The following is a 23,758-nucleotide window of genomic DNA, read 5'->3' on the forward strand; positions in this document are numbered from 1 at the left end:
CGATATCGAGATATCGTCGAAAAAAATAATACCTATCGCGATTACTCCGTATGTTGTCAATATTTACCGGCCCCCAACGTCGACTGACATCAGATGACGTCACGGTCATACAGTGGCTGGCACGGCGCGGGGGGATTTGGACGCGATCAAGCCATTAAAAATAGATCAGCGCAGATGTCACTGAGTCCAATCCCTCTCCACGCAGGCGCTTATGTAAGACGAGACGCGAGGCAGAAAGACCGTAATTGTTTTACCCCCTGCTGGAGTTAATTTATATCTATCTATATATATAGAGATATATATAAACCTAACCTGTAATAAAAATAAACCTTATGTTGGAACACGCGGATTTTTAATTTTCCTGTTTTTTTTCCCTCTTCTCGTCCACTACTTTACTTCCGGGTGCGTGTTTTTTTTAAGTCTTTAGATCTGGACGAGTCTCAACACCACCAGCACGTGATTGACCCACCATTACTTTCTTTCTTTTTTTTTTTTTTTTTTTTTTATGACTTATTAGATTTCTTTAAAGGATTTCTTTCTTTCCTTTCGTGTTGGTCTCGTATTTTTATTTTTTATTTTTTACTCTTCAATTTTCCTCCGGCTTTCCAGTGCGTGGAGTCCTCGGACGTCCCGCTCCCCCCGTCCCTCGGCTCGGCGTAGATTCTAAACACTTCCTCTGGAGCGTCGCTCGGTGTTCACCTTTTTCTTCTGGAAATATGAGACAACTTTTGTTATATTTATCGGTTTCTCTGATTTCCACGGAAGGTGCTGAAACACCTGCCGTCGACGATGGAGACGGTGAATTTTGTGAGTGTTTATGAAGTTATTTGACTGTTTTAAAGTGGTAATCCGTTTTGTTTAAAGAAATAATCTCATATTTGCCAACTTCATTTAGCTGGAACTTTCTCAAAGAAAAAACTTCTATGTATTTGCGTTATGCATGTTTTCCCTCTATGCTGTTTCCATTTCTGGTGGCGGGGTCCGCCAGTCTGTCATTGGCACACAAGTGGGCACGCAATTAGGATATCCCAATGCACAATCTGTCGATATGGAACAACATTTACCTAAAAGAACAACGACAGAAAAAAAGTCTCTTGGATTTCCAATATAACAGCTTGACTTTATTTACCATCCTGGAAAAATCTAACAAATGTACCCGCAGAAAATTGGGAAAAGAAGCTCAAAAATCTTCATTTCTCACATATATCAACCAGGAAACTGTTTGGATTGTAAAATCATTGCGATTTACTGATTGTCGTACGTTATGTTAGGGCAGTGGTTCTGAACGTCGGGTCCACGGACTCCCAGCTGTCCCTCAAGAGGTTCCAGGGGGTCCCCAGCAAAATGATAAATAGTGAAACTTCACGGTTTGTCCATTTACACAAGCTTTGCACCACGAGGGGATGTACAGTTATGGATCATTTGGATCATTGTTTAACTTTTAGAACCATTACTATATTTGAGTATCAAATTGGGGATCCTTGGTATGAACGAGCTTCAGAATCAGAATCACAGTCTTAACCCGTAGATTCTGCTACGTTTGTTTTGTCAGTTTCCACGTCCAAAGTGGTGGAGTTGTACAACAGCAGAGCTCAGCTCCTTTGCTGTAATTGGAAAATTCAATTATCTAATCGGTGTCCATGGCCTGTGTGTTAGTGTCGTCCTCCTCCTCGTCACCATCATCATCATCACGAGGAGGATCTTGGATGTGACTTGTTGTGTCCTCTGCAGTGTCCCTGCACTCCATGCTGACTGCCTTCGAGGTGCTGCCGTGGTCCAGCCTGCAGGCGCACTCGGTCCGCCGCCGCGACGCCCAGACCCAGACGCACGTGGAACGACTGCTCAGCTTCAGTGCTCTGCAGAGGTGCGTCGGGTTCTTTTCTTTTACGTCTATGCTTCTTATACGGGTATAATTGATGAATAATTATCTTAAGTATCGTATCCTATACTACACTTTGTGTAGTATAAGATACTTTTGTCCAACTCAATCGTCGCACATCCCATAGCACAGGGCTTGTTTGGAGCATATCATAATACTGTTAAAGGATGTTTATTTGGAAAGTAAACTTCTAAGCTGGTCAAACACTGCTTTGGGGATTTTCCTTTAGTTATCATCGTCATCGTTTGAATATGCAGAATTGCTGGATGGAGCCTTTCTAATTTCTAACTGCGTATATAGATTGATAATATTTGTATTATCTTTTAAACTTAGTTAATAAAGCGATGATATCAAAAGTATATGAGAGACGGGTTTGATGTATTGAGATGCCATGTCTGTGTGTCCAGGCACTTCAGGCTGTACCTCCGGACCAACACAGAGCTGTTTGCTGAGGACTTCAGAGCGGTGTTTGTGGATGAGGGTGGGCGGGAGCGCAGTTTCGAGGTCAACAGACAGAATTACTTCACTGGACATGTCATTGGTATGACCGCACCGATGCCGCGCCCTTTCTCTGAACACAGCTCTTCGATAAACTTCAGAAAGGAAATTATGTTTTTTGTCCACTCACTGCTGTTCTTACTCTTTTTCGCTCCTAGGTGAGGAAAACTCCCGCGTGCAGGCGCACATTGATGACAACGAGTTCTCCGCCCACATCCTGACCGACGAGGCGGAGTACAACATCGAGGTATGATTGAAGCTGGGCTTCAAAACAGTCCCATGCTGCATCCAAAATCTCGTACCACACCCTACATAGAAGCACTGTTGTCCAGTGTTTTTTTTTTAGTATGTGAGTAAAATGAATGACCTCTTGACCTTGCAATGCATTGTGGGATATGCATGCCAATGTAGTGTGCGGTGTCTGCTTACTACGATATTTGTTTCTCGCCGGATATTTGATTATGGTACTTCCTTTATACATTACGTAAAGTTTCAGAAAAGATTCAAGATTTTTATTTGAATCTTGAGTTGAATATAAAAAATGAACATCTGGAAAACACGCCCATACTAACTTCGTGTACGAGTAAATATTATGGATTCATGTGACTTCTCTTGCTGTAGCCTCCTCTCCCTCCTTATGATTTTTCCTCTTGTCCTCTTCCTCCTCTCAGCCCCTGTGGAGATTCACTGCAGCGCCACCCGATGGCCGCTTGCTAGTCTACCGCTCTGAGGACATCAGGAACATCAGCCGACTGGCCCAGCCCAGTGTCTGCGGCTATGTGACTTCTGACCCCAGTCACCCGCTGCCTGAGAGAATGAGGGCGGCCATGACCCCGGAACAGGAAGTGGATGGTATGGAGGGGTCAAAGGGCAATGTAGATAGCATGAGTAGAACATAGATGGACAAATATAGATACTTAATTAACGGTTCAGTATGTATTATGGTTTCGGTATAATTTATATTTAAGACTTTTTTTTTTTTTTAACTTAAAAAGTTAAAAGGTGTAAACATTGTTTTAATAGTGGTCTGCCACAAATAACTAGTGTAATGCTCTGTGTGTATGACTGTGGGGGAGGGGGAAAAGGGGGTTCAAGTTCATTGGTGGGTTGTTATAATTTGCATAAATTAATCTGATTGGAGGGGAGCTGTCGAGGACAGTGGATTATTAAAATATTAATTTCTGTTATTTATCATTTATTCATATAATATTTTAAAAATGTTTCACAATTTAAACAATAGGTGTGTGTGTGTGTGTGTGTGTGTGTGTGTGTGTGTGTGTGTGTGTGTGTGTGTGTGTGTGTGTGTGTGTGTGTGTGTGTGTGTGTGTGTGTATATAAAATAACCAGTACAGTAGTTAGTTATTTTTGTGTAGAACAGGTATGAACAGTATTTTTCACACATAAATAATAATAGTAAAATAAAACCTCATAGTCAGACCAGTGCATCTGTGCCTTTGCTTTGTGAACCTAACGTGACAGTGGGTGCACTCCCTTACAGCTAGGGCACCTCCCAGTGAGGGAGGAGGATAGGCCATCTCTTGCATAGAGGGGGAAACATTGGCCGGTGGCATGAGACGGCAACTTAAACAACACAACACAAAAGTGTAAAACTTGAAGTCTCACCCAGTGTGACTCGGTTCCCTTCATTCCTACCAAAGAGCCGTTCAAGAGAAGTCCGTAATAAGAGGGACACACCCATCCCAGGGGGTTATTTTCCAACTTGACACCTTGATTGATTGCATTCTTTACAAAAACATTTCTATGTAGTTTTATTTTGTCCTTCTATTGAAAAAGGATGCGTAGCTGTGCACAGTTGGGGAAAAAAAATGGAGCTCTTGTGCAAAAACAGGGAAAAGCCGCGTGGACCCCGCACGACTTGTGTAGCCGGTGGAGCTGCAACAGTGGATTCAATAGGAAGCAGCACTTCCTGCGCGCCGTGCCCGTACACTGCACCAACAGTCATGTGAACTTCTATCATGATACCGTAGTGCCAAGGTTCACGTGTGCGTATTGAACCGTAGGGGGCGTGCCGAACGGTTTGATAACATACCGCGTACCGCGCCATCCCTCATTGATATAGGGTTAGACATGTATGGCATCTAAATCTATGAATACTGTAAATATCTATATGCACATACATGAAATGAATACATGAGCCTTCCTTTCCTTCAGAAAGACTAAATTCCTAGAGTGCCTTACCTTGGGCCCTGATCTCAAAAGTGAGAAATGGGATTAATATTGATGCCAAATAATCTCTTGAACTTGAATTTGAAATACAAGAAAAATTCCCCGTTTTATTTTGGAACGTATGTCCTTCTTCCTTTGTGAAGCGAAACACATCAGAGCATTTGAGGTGTGGTCTATGTTATTTCTGGTAAACTTGAAGCTTGAGCTGTGAAAGATGCCAAGCAAGTCCACGAAAATACAAGTACAGATCTTGATCAACGACCATTAATGACGTTTGTTCTCTACCTGCTGTGTCTCCTAGAGAGTCGGGGACGAGGGAAGCGACAGGTCCACGATCACAGGAAGAACACCTGCCCTCTGCTGCTGGTGGCGGACCACCGCTTCTTCAAGCACATGGGGAGGGAGGAGGAAAGCACCACCCTCAACTACCTGGTCAGACACACGCCTGGTCCCGTACGAACATTTAGTCCAGTACATGCCCAGTCCTGTACATGCATCGGGTCAGACGCACAAGGAATACATTACATAAACAACATTTCTAATCTGATTATTTATATAAAAACATCACATTTCAAGTGACAAAGCAGAGAATATTTTTAATTGGAATATTTTATCCTTTTAATTCCTCTTTCAACAACCTCTATTTGGTTTAAATATATATTTTTTTATTGCCCAGATTTGTGTGGATTTGAATTCAGAACTAAAATGTTTTCCAGATCGAACTGATTGATCGAGTGGACGACATTTACAGGAACACGTCGTGGGATGATGAGTTCAGAGGCTATGGCGTGCAGATCCAGCAGGTGATGATCACGACGGGAAAGGACTTGAGAAAAGGTCGCGATGAGGAATTCTGTTGGGCGGCAGAGTTTCCTAAAGTAAAAAAAAAAAACGAAAAAAAAAAAAAAAAAAAGGCTTTCTATAGTCGTGGTTATATTTTACTTCCGGAAATGTACTTCTCCACTCTGTAAATATTGATCAGCACCCAGGGGAATGTGTCGGTGGAAACATGGAGAGCGAACAGAGAGTAAAACCATCTGTTTACAATCCATCCATAAGCAGAACAGAGAGTGATAGATTAGAAGCAAAACCATTGGGAACCATGATTCACAGACTCAGTGTTTTTGTTGAGTTAAAGTAAACTTGGCACGAGAAGGATGAATCCCGATGCCCACGGGGTTTCATCTTCATATTTGACAATTCTTCTCTAGAACTTCTGTTTTTTGCTTCGGACCAGATGACACTGAAACAAAAATAAAATGTGAGTGGAGGAACTGGAACTGGTCTGCTCAGCATCAGGTGTCAGACGGTCTGTGCATGACTGCAGATGTTCTTTGGGCTTTTCAGATCATCATTGAGAAGAGTCCCACCCCGGTCCCCGCTGGAGGAGCCCACTTCAACATGAGAGGCAGCCCAGTGCCGGGAAAGAACATCTGGGACGTCAAGAGGCTTCTAGAGGTAAGACGCTGTCCCTTTAATACAAGGGTTGAATAATATGTTGCATGGGAAAGAAACTTTTATATTTGAAGTATCTTCAAATATAAATCCATAAGAGATCCAATAAGCTGCTTTATCAAATTCGCAGCAGCTGCCTTTCACTTCTTGCCCAACCTTTGTATTCTTGCCGGGAGTGGCAAACCCTGCCACCAACAATATAGAAACGACATAGAGAGCAGCATATACATAACACATTGAATGGCTGTTTGTTATAAAGTATCAACTAAATGCAGTATTAAACATGGGATTTCTTTCAGTAAAAAAAGCTTACGGAATACTACTTTAAAACATATGTAAGGTCAAATGGTGAGAACGCTGTGCTGTGTTGGCTCCTCACAGCAGTTCAGTGTGGACATCGCAGAGAAGGCGTCCCAGGTGTGTCTGGCTCACCTCTTCACTTACCAGGACTTCGACGAGGGGACGCTGGGTCTTGCCTATGTGGCCCCTTCCAGGCAGGGCTTCCCCGGGGGGCTCTGCTCTGAGAGTAAGGGCTCTCAAATTGTACTCTATCCCTTTGTATTCGTTCTCTTTGTGTGTGTGTTTTCCAAAATGAACCTTCTAACGTGGTCCACTGTGTTGCTCTTTGTGTCAGAGTGTCCTCCATCCCCCACTGAACAGAGAGACATCTACCTCAACACGGGGCTGACCAGCACCAAGAACTATGGGAAAACCATCCTCACCAAGGTGGGGTACAATTAAAACTATCTTTATGGACTCCACAAGACCTCTGAAGGTGTCCTGTGGTATCCGGCACTAAAATGTTAGCAGCAGATTCTTTAAGTCCTGCAAGTTGCAAGGTGGGGCCCCCATGGATCAGGCTTTTTGTTCCAGCACATCCCTCAGATGCTCCGGCGGATCGGACCCTAACCCCGTCCATCCATATGATGTAGAAGAAAAACGTGATTCATCAGACCAGGCCACCTTCTTCCATTGCTCCATGGTCCAGTTCTGATGCTCACGTGTCCATTGTAGATCCTTTCAGCGGTGGACAGGGGTCAGCATGGACATTCTGACCGATCTGCGGCTACGCAGCCCCATACACAGCAAGCTGCGATCCACTGTGTGTTCTGACACCTTTCTATCATAGCAAGATGAACTTTTTCACCAATTTGTGCTACAGTAGCTATTCATCAATAAGCCTTGGGCGTCCAGACCCTGTCGCCGGTTCACCGGTTGTCCTTCCTTGGACCACTTTTGGTAGGTACAAACCAGTGCATACCAGGAAAACCGCACAAGACCTGCCCTTTTGTAGATGCTCTGACCCAGTCGTCTAGCATCACAATGTGGTCCTTGTCAAAGTGGCTCAGACCCTTACGGCCATTTTTCCTGCTTCCAACACATCAACTTCAAGAACTGACTGTTCACTTGCTGCCTAATATATATGGATATATATTTTCAACCTTGGACACTGGTGTGGTCCTTGAATTGCTTTAATTTCGTCCTCAAGAATTGAAGTACCGGAACACCTTTAAAATGAGCCCCTTTTGTGCCAAAGTGCTTAAAAAATCCCTGAAAAAAATGTGATAATTAAAAATCTGTGATAGTCCCTCTGGTTTTGTTATTCAAATAGTAACGTAATGAAACATTTAAAGAATCGCTTTTACGACAGATGATGCCAGGGAAATGTACATTTAGTCCAGCATGGTCGGAAGTAAACTCTTAAAATAGTAGATGACAATGAGATTATTAATAGATATATATCATAGATATACTCATACAAATAATATACAATGAGACTAAGATTATATTTAAATCAATAAAAATCCCATTGAAAATTGATTATTTGTTTTGTATGAAGTTCTTGAAAAGAAAAAAAAAAAAAAGAAAACTATTTGAAAGTCCTTGAATTTCCCTTTGAATTTCGGACACTTCGGTCTTATCGTATGCAACAAACTACCCACAATCCTCCTGGGTGTGATTAGCTTGACGTTGTCCCGGCAGGAGGCCGACCTGGTGACGACCCACGAGCTTGGTCATAACTTTGGGGCGGAGCATGACCCCGACAACATCCCGTACTGCGCTCCCAGGGAGGACCAGGGGGGAAAGTACGTCATGTACCCCATCGCAGTGAGCGGAGACCACAGCAACAACAAGGTAGCAAGGGGGTTCTTTTCTTTCCTTCATTCTCTCCTCTCTTTCACTCCTTTCTTTATGTCCTATATTCCATTTATTTCTCACTCTTTCCTTCTATTACCTCTCCTTTCATTCTTTCCTCATTCTTTTTTGTTCTTTCTCTTTCGATACTTTTTCTCATGCTCTTCTTTCATTCCTCTGTTACCTCTTTTCTCCTTCCTCTTTCCTTAATTTCTCTTTTCTGTTCCCTCTTTCCTTTCTCTCCTTTCTTTATCCCTTCTCTCCTTTTTAGTTTTTTTTCTTTTTGTTCCTGTATTGACCTTTTGCAGATTAACCCAGAATCCACTTAGTAAAACAAACAAATCAATAAGTAAAACTTGAGAAAATAAAGTTTTTTTTAATATATATATTTTTTTATATTTATATTTTTTATTATTTTTTAAATATTTCAGAAATATAAATGTTTTCTGCGTCCAGCTCTTCTCCAACTGCAGCAAGAGGTCCATCGTGAAGCGTCTCCGAATGAAGGCAGCGTCGTGCTTCAAGGAGAGGAACAGCAACGTGTGTGGGAACTCTCGGGTGGAGCAGGGTGAGGAGTGCGACCCCGGGCTCCTCCACATTAACACCGACCGCTGCTGCACGACCAACTGCAAGCTGCGGCCCAGCGCACAGTGCAGGTGAGGGAGGGTTTATGTTTATTTTAAACCTAGGAGGGAAAAGTTAAATGTGACAAACCCATATGTCACCCATAGCTGGCATACAACTTAATATTTCTGCATCATAAGAAGCTCAGGTCTTATCTTCATAACACATCTGTTTTACTCCATAGCTGTACTTTTGTTTTTTTACATCTGGATTCCTCTCTTTCGCTGTCGCTCTCTCTGTGTGTAGTGACAGGAACAGTGCGTGCTGTAAGGACTGCCGCTTCGAAGCCGTGGGCGAGGTTTGTCAGGAGCCCATCGATGCCACTTGCAAGGGGAAGTCCTACTGCACAGGTCAGTTTACAGGACCCGTGTGGGGAAACTTCGATAAGTTCATCCTTCTCTTCTGCTCTGGATGGTTTCCACCTCGAGATAATTGACATTAAAGCTGAATTAACTACGATTTTTGATAGAATAGAAACATTGCGCACTATATACAAGGTTCTTACCAGGTGCATGAAAAACACGATCATTGAAACCTGCGATAGATAGCCTCTCCGCTCCCGGAGAGCAGCAGCCTTGCCAGAGTACAGTCGGTGCTCCACGCTGCTTCTACTGTTGTGTTCGGTCGTTCATGAAGGATCCAATTATTTTGAACGACCCAAAATACTATTTTTGGGCCGTTCACACTCACACACTCCTTTTCCTACGTGTTCGTGGCGTTGAACACGTAGGAAGTGAGCTGGTCGTCTAGTAATCGAAAGGTTGCTGGTTCGATCCCAGGCTCCTCCTGCTAGCATGCTGTAGTGTTCTTGAGCAAGACACTTAACCCTAATTGCTCCTGATGGCTGCATCCATCGGTGTTTGAATAATTGTAAGTCGCTTTGGATAAAAGCGTCTGCTTAATGTAATGTAATTTTGGTGTAAAATAGTAACATAATAATAAGTTCCAGAATCACTTTCACAACAGATGATGCCAGGGAAATGTACATTTAATCCAGCATGGTTAATAGTAGAACACTAATAATAGTAGATTATAATAAGATTAATATAAATGAATAATAGAAATATAATATAAATAAGACTGACACTAAAATTATGATATTTTAATTAATAAAGATCACATGAATATTGATTATAGTTGTTTTGCGTGAAGCATGGTCTCTGTAGAAGAAACTGAGATAATAACTTCAAGACAAACGTCAGATCCCAGTGTTTAGATGGAACATCATTTTATATCAAAAGGAGTTTTCCTACTAAATGAGAAATACAAGGAAGCTCACTTCTGAAACTGTAAATTAACTTTGTTCTCCATTTAAAAATGGTATTTTGATAGAAATTATAATGCAATATCCTCTATACAACAGGGTGATTTAATATTCCTTGCGTTTCCTGCTGCATCTCGGTGGCCTTCCTTCCTTTTTTTTTTTTGGTAGATTTTTGCACAATGCAGCGTTAAGATCCTTAACCTCCTTATATGGTCGTTCCCCACCACAGGAAATGGCAGCGAGTGCCCACCCCCAGAGAACGCTCCGGACCAGACGGTGTGTTTGGACAGCGGGGAGTGTCTGGACGGAGTGTGTATTCCTTTTTGCGAGGCGGTTCTTCATCTGCAGTCCTGCGCTTGTAATGGTACCTTTCTCTCTCTCCCCCCCCCCCAGCGAACCAAACCAACCTGCTGGTTAAGTTACATTTTTGGAGTCTCCTGTTGTTATGAAAAGGCTTTTTGGGCAAATCAGCATTTGTATAAATGATCATTGGGAAATGGAGTTATGAAGTTAGCTATTAGGACATTTTTTTAATTGGAATGCTATAAAATGGTACATTTTATGTACTATTATTGATTTAAGAATTTAATTTAGATTATGTTGGTACATACAAAGTTCCTATCTATTAGTTTATTACAGTGGTGAGGCATTTTCAAAGTTTTAAAGAAAAATACATTCAATTAGATTAAAAAAAAAAAAAGTTTTAAATGTTTTATTTTTTTCCCCCACTTGCTGTACTTTTGTGGACCCCTGGTTAACCCTCAGGTTGAAAATCACTGCAGTAGAGACTGGAACCTTTCAATGAAAAATTAAGAGCATCAAATCAAGAACAAATTTGTACATTTCCCATTCCTCTCCTTTTCTAGAAACCAACTCATCCTGTAAAGTGTGTTGTCGCAGTGCGGAGGGCGTGTGCGCCCCGTACCAGGACCCGGCTGGAAGCTTCCTGTTCCTGCGTAAAGGGAAGCCCTGCACCGTGGGCTTCTGTGATGGAGTAGTGAGAACAGTTTCCTCTGTCCAAACGCCAGGGAAAAAAAAGAAACAAAAACATGGGCCACATGAATATTTTCATCTTATTTCTCAGTCTTATTGACTGCACTCAATAAAAGCCCTTAGTCCTTGTAGAGATATATATATATATATATATTAAAAAAAGCTAGATTTCAAGCCAAATTCTTCATTCATTTCCTCACGTTTTACTACCCTGGGTAGCTGAGATGCAGGTTCTGTTGTTCTCTCGGTGGTTTCAGGGAAAGTGCATGAAGCAGGTCCAGGACGTGATCGAACGTCTCTGGGATTTCATCGACAAGCTCAACATCAACACGTTTGGGAAGTTTCTGGCCGACAACATCGTGGGCTCGGTGGTGGTGTTCTCCCTGCTGTTCTGGGTCCCGCTCAGCATCCTGGTGCACTGTGTGGTTCGTGCCCATTGCTTTAACATTGGTTATGATTTTAGGTAAGCTCGATATGTTTACATCTCTCGTCATGAAGCCAATCGTTGTGTGTTGTATCCCGTCATTCTTTAGGACAAGAAGCTGGACAAGCAGTACGAGCAGACCACCAAGTCGCTGTTTTTCCCCAGTGTGAGTATCAAACAAGGCAAGATCACTTTGTATGTGGTGAGTGTTGTGGCTGGAGTCTGAGTCTGACCCTGTCCCCAGAATGCTGAGCTCCTGAGCAGCCTCGAGTCGGCCTCTGTGAGGATCTTCAAACCGCTCACCCTTTCCTCCGGTGCCCGTCTCTACGCCTCTGGCCCTCAGCAGACCAGCACCCCCCCGGCAGTGGCAGCCCCGCCCTCCGCCCCTCCGTTGGACAGTCCGCGCATGGCCACCATCGAGGAGGACCCGAGCTTCGACTCCCACCTGGACGAGGAGGCCCTGGAGGAGGCCTTCTCCTCCCGGGTCGGGAGCTCCGCCCTGCGTTCGTTTGAGGACCTGACCGAGCATGCCCTGGCCGAACGCAGCGACAAGGCCCAGTCCTTCAGGCTGCAGAGACAGCGACGCATTAACAATAAGGAGACTGAGTGCTGAGGACAACGGGACTGAGGAATCACCGAGCTAGAGAGATCTTTTTGGGGGGGGTGTAAAGCGGTCACACCTTCCTGTGAGACTGAAACATTTCTAGACACAACTGCACTGGCCCCGCCCTGAACGATGTGGCCTGTGCCTTGAACCCTGGTGTTGAAACGGTACCGTTAAGGTGTTGGAGCCAGGGCTGATACATCACTTCCTGGCGATTGCCACGAGCAACTCAGATAAGACTCTAAATCACTGACAATCATTCTGCTCTTACATAGAATTTTGTTTCGTCCCTTCCTGGCTGCCAGTGCAGTAACTAAAGTGGATATCACTCCTCATGCGTCGATAAAAAGGCAGCGTGTCGGCAGAGATCTGTGCCGCAGCTTCCTTCACCAGATACAACAGCAGCGCGTTAGCTTCAGCTCCTTCCAGCGGCTTTGGCATCAAACGACCAGGAGGCGACTGTCTTAGGCGTTAACTGGTTATAACTTGCGGGCGGTGGGTTTGTAGTTGGCACATTGTCCGATGTAGTATCCTCAGAAACCACAGGTGGCAGTGGAGAGAAAATACCGTGTGACGCAGGAAGTCGTGAACTAAGAAGGCTAAACGGCATACATGCCGCACGCGGGATGTCGTAGCTTGTTTATGCCGATGAGGAATCGTTGTCTGCAGTGGTTAAACCAACAAAAGTGTGGAAAAGGAGCCAGTCGAATGGGAGAGACAGGAGTCTGAACGGGTGTTGTGCTCCGCATTTTATTACAGAGGACTATTTATGGAACAGAGTCTGTTACGAGTGTGTAATTATTCTCTCTCATTGCAAAATTTTCTAAAAAATTGAATTTACATGAATACCAATAAAAGGGGTTAGCTTAACTCATTGGCTCTGAATGATGGACCGGTAGTCAGGAAGATATGAAACAGAACCGTAGTTAAATGCGTACAAAACCACCAGCACTGTGTAACACCAGCCTCGTCTAAATTGGTTGCTTCTACAGCTGGGACTATGTTGATTTCGCAGGGTTTTTGTTTTTTGCGAAATGTGTTGGTGTTGGTCATGAACCTCAACAAAACTAAATGGTGTTAATGTTTCATGTTGCCAAACGTTGAATACTCAAACTCTCACAATTCACTTGACAGTGTCATAGAAGTGGATCAATAGTGTGAACCGAAGGCTGGACCGTGTCTGGTCCAGCCTTCGCACTCCTCCCTGTCGACCTCCACTGTGAACAAAACCCCTAATCCTGGAAATGTTAAGTGTTCTAGCCCTTGATTTACAGGCATCGAACCTCTAACCCAGTAGTTCTAACACGACTTGTGTATCTCATCTCCTCCTATTAGATCAGAAATGCTGCAGGAAGTCAGTGCAGTCTGTATTACAGAGGACCCTCAATCCCAGTTAAACAGAGTGAATTACATCAGTCAGTCCGGCTTGTTGGGAATAAATGCTCATACTTGATGCAGGGCGGTTGGTGCCTTGTCAACAATTTACAGAGAGGAAAATGTTTTCATATCATTTAGTTAGAGTGAAATTATACTAAACCTTCCTATATGGAGGACGTGTTTTAATTTATACTTTGCAGCATTAAGTTAACGAATCTTTATCTTTTAAGGGACTCCAATAATCGCACACACTCGCCAGTGATGTTTTAAATACCTTGTAGTTGTATATAATGAATCTGTTTTTGTTAGCAGTTTCAGTCTGTTTTGCGATGGGATTGTATGTTGTCACCTGGACAATCGAGTCATGTCATCTATGTATTGTCTGTACCATATAGTGTGAAGTAACACCAATTTTTATGCCGTTCAGATGTCTACATAGCGTTTTGTAGTTCCATTATTCTTAAAAAGGACCATGTTATCAAATTGAGTTTGTTTACTCGTCAGCACAGACATTTTCAATATTGGCTCTATTTTCACATTTTTGACAAAAGGTACATTTTGCTATATTTTGCTTTTGTGAAGGCCAAGATGTAGGTGCGATTGCTTTAACAAATACAGAAACATTTTGACAAATGTTACTGTAATTGTTTACACAACCAGAAGATAATTTCCACAAACCCTAGAATAGAAAAATATTTTAAAATGGGAGTGATCGTCAGGAAAATGGTCAGGGGAAATGTAAACAGGCTAAAACTCAATTTGACAGCAGTGGTCCTTTTAAATGACTGCCATGATGTCCAAGTTGTTAAATATTTGTTTGTTTGTGCATTCAAATAGGAATAACAGTAATACAATCTCACCAGCACAGCAGCCGTCAATGTTTTCAATGTATTTGTATTCCTTACCTTTGTATTTTATGGAGGAGTTGTGCATCAATTGGAAACTGATTTGCTTTATGTTGTGGCATATTACAGGAATAGGCTATCATTTTTAGCAACTATCTTCTCAAATTACAAATTAATGTGATGAAACTGTCGCTACAGTTACAGCTTTCCTGCCACAAATACTAAAAGCATCTTGTTTACATTGTACACGTTTTAAAATGACTCCAGTTTCTGAATAAAACAGTTTAACCCCGAAACAGTCGTGTGATCTGCAGTGACTCCTTCCTCCTACGTTTAAGACTTGGATCCATCTTTTCATTTGTTACAACAATCTAGAGTTCATTTGAAATCATAACACCATACTAGTTCATGTGCTGGTTGGCTTTTGACCAATCACGGTTGTTTATTCTCATAAACAAATTAACCTCATAGAAAAGTACAAGAGCGGCTGACTTTGAATTTTAAACATGCGCTGAAGGTGATTCCTTTGGAATCATTTCTTTGAACAAAGAATCCCTCTTTGTTGAATAAGGCAACTGCTAAATAAACTGGAATACAACAGAATGCCTTCAAGTAAGGTATCGAATTGAATGTATGCTGAGGGTGTCTGTGGGGGAAACAATGTAAACTCAGTGGGCTGTGATATCACACCGTGGGCAGGACTCCACAGAAGACAGGGTCTAGAGCATCGTAGAGTCTCTGGACGGCCATTTCCACAATCTCCTTCAGGGACTCGTCCTCCCCGCTGGTTTCCTCCACCTCCACCGTCTGCATGGAGACACCGGTGCGGTCAAAGCTCCGCCACAGTGGCGTCACGTGGTAATGATACAGGTCTCCAGCAACATGCCTTTCATTTCTCAACCTACCCTTTCCGTGGGGTTGATGTAGGCGGTGCAGCCATCTACCGTCACACTCAGTTGTTTGGCGTCTTTAAAATCCACACAGTCCTCCCCAAACATGTCCCTGAGGAGATGGAAGGACCACATAGCGTTTCCTTCTCCACAATTACAGTTTCTCGCAACGGAAAAAAATAAAAAGGATGATAAACGCCATCAATCCAGGAAACATGAAACAAACTACAACTTGATCCGTCACATTCATGACATTTTAGTTCCTGATTATCACACAAATAAATGCGACGAACACCTGAATGGTCTCTTTTGATAGAAGATTATTAATTATAATGTGATATAACACACATCCACCTTATGAAGAGGAAACATTTCCTGATATTGAACATTGGAACATCAAAATCAGTTCATTTTCCTCCATCCAAATGATGGAAACGCACCCAATTCACATTTTGTCGTGACATCTCTTAACATTGATTGAACTCTTCCCTGAAATTCGGCTGAAAGACAATATTATGAAAATCGCAATGATTTTACAAAATGATGGCCGTAGGTGATGATGTAACGGTGGCGTCAGCTCTCGCAGTGGTAACCGCCCTTTCTCCCGTGTCAGTTTGTTCGTCCAGACTTACTGTAACATCAGCTCCAGTCTCTCCAGAAACACCATCATGTCCACGCCCTCCTTCTTCTTCTCCTCAGCGACTGCGACAGACCAAACACAAAATGCCCTGATTCCCTGAACCGCTCCACATCATCCGACCAGTCCAGAAGGAGATTAAAGTTTTGGGGTTTTTTATTTTGGCAAATAGTGAAATTTACCATTTTTATTTCCATACATTTCCAGCAAAGGAAGGAGGAGGCGGCATTCAAAGGTTCGACTTGATCCATCATTCATAAAACTCTTCACGCATCCCTCATCATTATCAAATCACAGGCTAAATAACCGTCTACCACAAACTGGAACTCACGTTTCTGAGCTTTGGGGTTGGACTGGACCTCCAGAATCACCGTGGTGACGGCATCGGCGTACATATCGTTCAGCGGGTTCGCGACCCACTGGAGACCACGAAAAACACACACACACACACACACACACACACACACACACACACACACACACACACACACACACACACACACACACACACACACACACACACACACACACACACACACACACACACACACACACACGTTAGTGTTCAGAGCACGAATGCCGCCGTGCTTTTCAGGGATCGGGGTGTCATTTGTAAAATCTTTAACCTTCCACCTCCATCTTTTTCACACCGCACCGGCTTTCTGTTCAGAACAGCAAACCAGCTCCGCCCTACAGTTCGATTTGAGTGCGACACGGAGCCTCTAACCTCAAGGACCACCATTCCTCCCTCGTGCACCAGTGTGATGTTCTTGAAGATCCTGACGGTGATCTTCTCAGATCCCACCACCTCCTCCACGTCTCCTGTGAACACGTGGAACAAAAGTTAAGAAGAAAACCGACATAATTGATGGTGAGTTGCCGATCGGTTGGCTGCGAGCCGAGCGGCAGAGAACACGGACGACCCCTCTCAGTGAAAGCTAAATTAAGAAATTAATTTCTGAAGTACAACAGCATGAAAACCAGAACATGGAACGCCATTCAGCCCCATATTTGATCCTTCTTTTCTAAAAGGGGAATATGGCCGGTATCGTTGCTCCGATGAATATTCTGTGACGGACATAGAATTCAAACCACTTTGTACGGGCACAGTTGACGTACAAGAGCGGGAGGGGATACGGGGTGTTTTCAGCTCAATTTTGAACTCTTTGCTGTAGGTTTCACTTTACTACATTACTGATGAAATCAGCTGTCGCAGCCTTCACTTGCGACTTAAACCCTGCGTAGTCTTAGTAGTAGTATATAGTAGTAGTCACTGTATGGCGTGTGGGTTCGATGAGGTGGTACAGGGACCCACCCGCCAAGCTGCGGAGCTGGCTGACCAGCAGTGAGATGGGTCCGGTGAAGGGGATGGCCTGAGTCTGCTTCACCGTGCCCATGGCCAGGTCCGTGTAATCTGAGACAGACAGACAGTTATTCTCAGCGACATCCAAGGCCTGTGAATGAAGGAGCAACAGCAATATAAAAAAACAAACAAAACAACATACTTGACAGATCGGACGGAGACAGAATGTGGTAGTTGAAGTTGCGTTTCACCAGGATGCCGGAAACTCTCTGTCCTTGCACACATTTCTTATCCACCAGGGAACCCATGACCTGCAGCAAAGCATTGTGAGAGTGTGATTGTTTTTAACCTAATTTTTTTCCCCTTAAATCAGTTTGTCTGTAATAATGTAAAACATGAAAATAAGCCAAGATTAAAATAAGGTAACAATCATATTAAAGGGGCAATAGACAACTTTTGCACCGCAGTCGCAAAGACAACCAAACTACTTTACGTTTTCCTCAGAGCGCTCTGTGGAAATGATCAACAACACTTTGTAAAATAAGATAAAAAAGAAGCATGTTCACTGAAAAAGTAAATAGAAGTTGTCACAATTTTAGTTAAATTTTATTTCTTTTGGTTGCACAATCATAGACATATGTACATAGACGCAGTATTAACTGCTTTGGCTCGTTGCTTTGATACGTCCATGTGGCCGCCATATTGGAACGGGCAAGACTGGCATCTAAACAATTACAAGTAAATGGGGGAGCTGCGGTTTTTCTTGCTAAAAAGCACTAAGGTTTACATTTTTCAGCCGATTTCAATAAGTCCTGGAGTAGATTTCTCCACCGTCGGACATTTCCTCTAATGGTCGTGCATTGGTTGACACTTCCTGTGATGCACTGCCATAACTCGCTCATTTTCCCAGGAGTTCATACCCGGTGGCAGTCCGTATGCATAGTAATAGAGGCTTATAGGGAACCAATCTAAACATTGATGGTGTCATTATTCTACAGCCAATACAATGTGCAATCAACATTGACTTCATAATGATATATATAAGCAAACAAAAAACAAAAATGTATCTATTGCGCTTTTAAATCTTTAAAAATATTACAATTCTTAATAAATAAAGTGGTAAAAGTACAATGACAAAAAGAATAAAGAAGTGGCACCTTAGCCAGCTTCTCTCCTCTGAAGTTGAGGGTGACAGCCTCTGTGTTGCGGGGGTTGTGCACCTCTATGTGAACCTCGTCGTTGTCCTCGTACTCGCGGATCAGAGCCGCTTTGAGACGGGCCATCTCGTTCTGTTCCCCGTGCACCAGAATCTGGGAGGGACAGACTTTAACTCAGAGACTGATCGATCAGCTGATGCATTGATTAACCTCCATGGGGATAAACAAAGAAGTTATTCATGAAGGAAAAAAAAAAACTATTTCAATTGAATTAGTCTTGTACATGTTGAGTCATTTTTAAAGTGTAATTTTTTCTTTTTGAACAGAATGTCTTAAGTCAGAATTGTAGTTCAGTTATTTGCCCTCAGATGACAGACTTTGCTCCCATTTAGTAATGACATTATAAATGACCTATGGTGATGTGAGAACACGGCAGTGTTAGGAAGCTGGTTTTACCACATGCGGTGGTTTGAGAGCCCGGATGAACTCGCTGGTCTGCTGGTAGTCAGTGTGGGCGGAGAAGGAGATGTAGTCCACCGACATCTTCAGCTGCAGCTTCTGACCCGACATGGTGGTGATCTCATCAGGCTCAGACATGATGTGCTGCAGGACACACAGTTAACAGATCCTGATGTGATGATACTGAAAAGGTTCCCAGGAAATAAAGAGCTGCACGAGTAAGTGAAGCAAAACAGTTTGGCTGTCCTCTAGTGGTTGCTTTGGGAATTGCCACACACACACACACACACACACACACACACACACACACACACACACACACACACACACACACACACACACACACACACACACACACACACACACACACACACACACACACACACACACACACACACACACAGCAGTGCAATGTACTGTGCCACAAGAGGCAGGCAAGTCAAACTTTAATTTCAAACCACACAGGTAAAATTAAATCAGCTATTACGTCAAAATTTTACCTTGTGTGTGTTGTTGCTTTAGCTAGCTCCTGATATTCAAATTACAATACATCAAAAGGAGAGTAAAGTCCCCCCTCGTCCTTTCATTTAAACAAGACAGGCACAAACTAACACATTTTATTGTTGTTGAACTAGGTTGAAAACACCTCATAACTTGCAATGCGATAACGTTACAGCATTCACTGACTTCATACACATTTTAAATAGGTCGGTGTTTGAGTCCCACCTTGGCTAGAGTTCCCTCCACACAGTAACCTGCGATGATTACGCCGTTGCGTTTGTCGGTGCACCAGCTCTCAAACAGCTCCCTGGACAATCCACTCTGCATCATACCAGGAGACGCCATCACCACACTGGGGCCGATGTCATCGAAGTGGTCCATGCTCTGCAGCCAGGAAGAAAGACAAGAGAGGAGGAGGTGAAAACTGTTTATTGTAGCACAATGATTACATTTTATGTTCAGAGATGGTAACCAAGACGCGTTCCAAAATCCACTCGAATGGTGACGGATTTGCTTAAAGTGTTTAATTACCGATGAGCAGATAACATGCCTCAAAGACACTGTGCGGCCCCTCAACGTGGCGGACAAACGGTTCTAACCTTGAGGTTGCTGATGTGCTTGAAGACGAAGGGGTTATTGATGTTGATGGCCTTGCGGATCTTGTCGTTCATGGCGTTAACGTAGGTCTGGTAGACGGCCATGCACTTCCTGGCCAGAGATGAGGCGTAGTAGATGGGGATGTCGTGCAGCTCTGGATGGTTCTGCCAGTACTCATCTGGGACCACACACACGAGTAAAGATTAAACCGGATGAGTGTTTTGCGCGCACACACACACACACACACACACACACACACACACACACACACACACACACACACACACACACACACACACACACACACACACACACACACACACACACACACACACACACACACACACACTTTTTGGAACAAATAAACTGTTAAAAACACACAGGACAGAGATATGCATGCATTCAAATGCACACCAACACAAATATGTATATTTTTATTTACTTCACAGCTAAACATACTTTGTACAAAACTAAAACACACTTCAGGGAAAGAGCCGGGTTCCCACTAACGACTCTCACCGAGAATGAGCAAAAGTTCCTGGGCTCGCCCCAAAGCAAACACAGGGATCAGGCAGCGGCCTTCTCTGTTGACAATGTCGTGGACCGTGTTGCAGAAGCGGGCCTCTCGCTCCTCCCTCTTCTCATGGATGTGAGTTCCATAGGTGGACTCCTGGGAACAAAAGGAGAGGACGAAAGATAAAGGAGACCAATCGCAGGGACAACCAGCACTGCATGTGAATGAATGAGAGAGAGAGAAGGAGATCGGAGTAGACCTACAGTGATAAATATAGAATATCGATATTTTAGTTGAAGTCCCTGTAAAGTGAATTCAGTCATTTGTTTCTAAACACATTAGATGTTAGAAAGTAATTGCTGAAAACATGAAAAGACTGAACAATGTGGAACTGAATTGTGGAGTTAGACCATTAAACTGTTTCTCAACATTATTGTGGTCCAGATTTTTTGGGCGTGGCTAAATCATGAGACGATGACATAGATGGGTCATATTCAGCATTCCCCCTCCCCCTAACATGATATAAACACCAATTCATAAATGGAGCATGAGTGGTGAAATAAGCGAAGCAATCAACTCGGAGTTTGGGATAAAACACTGTTTTTGGGAATAAACACCTGGAGTGAAAAGGCGTCTTAGGGAGACCGTGAACTTGTGCCGAGTCTTTGCGCTGATCCTGTTTTCCGATTTTGAAACATCATTTTATATACTTGGCGTTTTCTTTTAATCATTCAAATATGGCTGGGTTGTTGATAACACATTCTTCTGTGGTGTGACAAACTCAGAATTTTTATATATTTTTTTCACTTTACAGGTACTTTAAAGACAGAAAAAGAGAGACAGTGGACCTACAGTAATGAGGATGTCTGGCTTAACACTGGGGATCTCTGCAGCCATCAGATGTCTGTCCTCCTGCCTGGAGAAGTCTCCAGTGTACAGCAGCTACAACACACAGGCAGGACACAATTACTGGAGAATTCCACCAGTGAAATGATGATCTAAGTGCAAGCATGTTTGAATAATCACTACGACAACACTAGTACAACATTATGTTTGAAACCTATGCTTTTTATATACTGCATTTGCAGTTAATATGCATCTGCAGAAGTCCAAACTAGGTTTCCATACAGGGTCAATAAAACCAGAGTGTCATATGAGTGGGTTTGGATTTGTCACCTTGACACCAGCAATCTCGATCATGAACATGGCAGCTCCCAGGACATGGCCAGCGTGGTAGCACCAGAACTTGATCCCTGCCACCTCCTTCACCTCGTGGAAGTTTATGGTCTCGATCTTCTCCATGCTCTCCTCCAGGTCCGTCTCAGTGTACAGCATGTCATCCGCCGAGATGTTGCTAAAAGACACACACACACACACACACACACACACACACACACACACACACACACACACACCTTACTGAAGGAAATTGGATAGTTGAAGTATAGGATATAGTTACCAGTTAAAATATATTTAATATTAACAACAAAAGATCAAATTTTCCGAGGTGTTTATTTTGCATGCCACATGGACAGCTGTGCCCCCGGATCAGCTGCCACCCACCTGACTTTGACGTAGTCGGACAGCAGCCAGCGGTAGATGGCCTTGGTTGCGTGGGTCATAAAGGTGCGTCCCTTGAAGCTGGTCTTCTGGAGGAACCAAGGCAAGGCCCCGCAGTGATCCAAATGGAAACTAGGAACAAGAAGAGGGCAGAACGCAATAAGTTATAGGAAGATTAACTACGCATGGGATAAGGTAAAATGATTTCACAGATGACAGATGAAAACGGACTCGGTTACCAGAAGAGCAGATCAACACTCACTGGCTGATAAGAAGGAGGTCGATCTCAGCCGGGTCGATCAAGTCGATGTACGGCAGAGCATCCATGCCCTCCAGACCTGGGTGGATCCCACAGTCCAGCTGCATGGGACCAGAGACACCAGGTTAGGTTTATAATCCACATCCTGCAACACTACATTAGATTCACTAGGTTATGCCTCTCTCAAACAATAACACCATTGTTCATCTGTTTAGATAGTGTGTATGTTTTTGGTCAATAGGAAGGGCTGGGCAATGTGGAATAATGAACCATCAATCATATAGAATATATCACTATGTCTCACAATATCTGCTTATCCACTTAAAATATAATGCTAAAGGATTAATCCAAAGTTCATCACACTGAACTATTGTGTGCGGTAAAGTATCAGGCCAGGCTTATTGACAAAAAAACAATAGTAGTGAATTAGATCGATAATTTATTCATCCCCGGAGGTAAATTGCAGTGTTACAGAAGCACACATCACAACAAATGGCCAATAAAAAAAATGTAGTAATAAAAAGAAAAAAGTAATAAATTAGCACCCAATCCTATGACATGGGCAACGAATCTAGTGTTTCTACTCAATTTATCCAAAAGCATACCAGATTAACAACTAATCTAGGTAAAAACGTCTAGGAAAAACCTCCAAACAAGCTTAAACTAAATGTGCCATAAAGGGGTTTGATTTAACAACATGCAGATATACACTACTCACAAAAAGTTAGGGATATTTGGCTTTCGGGTGAAATTTATGGAAAATGTAAAAAGTTCACGCGACAGTGATATTATATCATGAGAGTAGGGCATTTAAGTAGAAGCATGCAATGGTGATTTCCTTATCTCAAACAATTTATTGAAACAAAAGCCAACAACAGTGGTGGGTATAACACAACAAAAAATGTCAATGTCTCAATAACTTGTCCTGTGCCCTTGAGCATCAATTACAGCTTGACAACCACGTCTCATGCTGTTCACAAGTCGACTTATTGTCTGCTGAGGCCTGGTCCCCCACTCTTCTTGAAGGGTGGTCCTCAGGTCAATGAGGTTCTGGGGCACAGAGTTACGAGCCTCTACACGGTGACTCAGCTGATCCCATAGGTTTTCTATGGGATTCAGGTCCGGAGTAAGTGCAGGCCACTCCATTTGAGGTACCCCAGTCTCCAGCAGTTGTTCCCTAATAATGCGACCTCGATGAGCTGGAGCATTGTCGTCCATGAAGATAAAATTAGGCCTGTGTTGTTCATGCAGGGGCACAATGACTGGATTAATGATGTTATTCAGGTATTATGGGCTTGTCACTGTACCATTCACAAAGTGTAGGGCAGTTCTGTATTGACTAGACACACCTGCCCACACTGTAACACCACCACCACCAAAGGCTCGTTTGGTGACAACAGTGGCTGATGCATAGTGCTCTCCTTGACGTCTCCAACATTGTTGGCCGCCATCATTTCTGCTCAACGTGAATCGACTTTCATCAGAGAACAGTACTGAAGCCCACTGGTCCCTCTTCCAGCGTAAATGCTCCCTGGCCCATGCAAGACGATGATGCCTGTGCATGGTGGGTGGTCAGGTACCCTTGCAGGTCGTCT

General features: G+C 43.3%; 2 protein-coding genes across 3 annotated transcripts in view; one reads left to right on the top strand and one right to left on the bottom strand.

Moving 5' to 3' along the window:
* Positions 1-664: 664 nt before the first annotated feature.
* Positions 665-14,591, top strand: adam17b (ADAM metallopeptidase domain 17b). Of its 2 annotated transcripts, XM_080024078.1 has the most exons (18): positions 665-807; positions 1,732-1,864; positions 2,287-2,420; positions 2,536-2,624; positions 3,049-3,229; positions 4,866-4,996; positions 5,281-5,367; positions 5,912-6,022; positions 6,401-6,545; positions 6,654-6,745; positions 8,003-8,155; positions 8,612-8,811; positions 9,026-9,129; positions 10,273-10,407; positions 10,910-11,040; positions 11,294-11,461; positions 11,570-11,626; positions 11,705-14,591. In XM_080024078.1, exons 1-18 carry the CDS (start codon positions 717-719, stop codon positions 12,071-12,073), a joined length of 2,511 nt encoding a protein of 836 aa, XP_079880204.1. In that variant the 5' UTR covers positions 665-716; the 3' UTR covers positions 12,074-14,591. The 2 variants fall into 2 exon arrangements, with proteins under 2 accessions (XP_079880204.1, XP_079880205.1); XM_080024079.1 differs by lacking the exons at positions 6,401-6,545; positions 6,654-6,745.
* A 104-nt stretch (positions 14,592-14,695) lies between these two features.
* Positions 14,696-23,758, bottom strand: part of LOC307247930 (cleavage and polyadenylation specificity factor subunit 3) — a 10,669-nt gene continuing 1,606 nt past the window's right edge. Inside the window, exons 3-18 of the mRNA XM_080024081.1 lie at positions 22,167-22,264; positions 21,908-22,036; positions 21,521-21,698; positions 21,197-21,286; positions 20,350-20,500; positions 19,833-20,008; positions 19,459-19,617; positions 18,730-18,876; positions 18,274-18,426; positions 17,319-17,427; positions 17,129-17,227; positions 16,541-16,635; positions 16,145-16,232; positions 15,809-15,878; positions 15,192-15,288; positions 14,696-15,093 (exon numbers count right to left, since the gene is read on the bottom strand). Coding sequence (XP_079880207.1) covers positions 14,971-15,093; positions 15,192-15,288; positions 15,809-15,878; positions 16,145-16,232; positions 16,541-16,635; positions 17,129-17,227; positions 17,319-17,427; positions 18,274-18,426; positions 18,730-18,876; positions 19,459-19,617; positions 19,833-20,008; positions 20,350-20,500; positions 21,197-21,286; positions 21,521-21,698; positions 21,908-22,036; positions 22,167-22,264 — 1,962 coding nt within the window. The 3' untranslated portion in view covers positions 14,696-14,970. The remainder of the gene's footprint in view (positions 15,094-15,191; positions 15,289-15,808; positions 15,879-16,144; positions 16,233-16,540; positions 16,636-17,128; positions 17,228-17,318; positions 17,428-18,273; positions 18,427-18,729; positions 18,877-19,458; positions 19,618-19,832; positions 20,009-20,349; positions 20,501-21,196; positions 21,287-21,520; positions 21,699-21,907; positions 22,037-22,166; positions 22,265-23,758) is intronic.

This window comes from Zeus faber, assembly GCF_960531495.2.
Source record: "Zeus faber genome assembly, chromosome: 2".
Taxonomy (NCBI): Eukaryota; Metazoa; Chordata; class Actinopteri; order Zeiformes; family Zeidae; genus Zeus; species Zeus faber.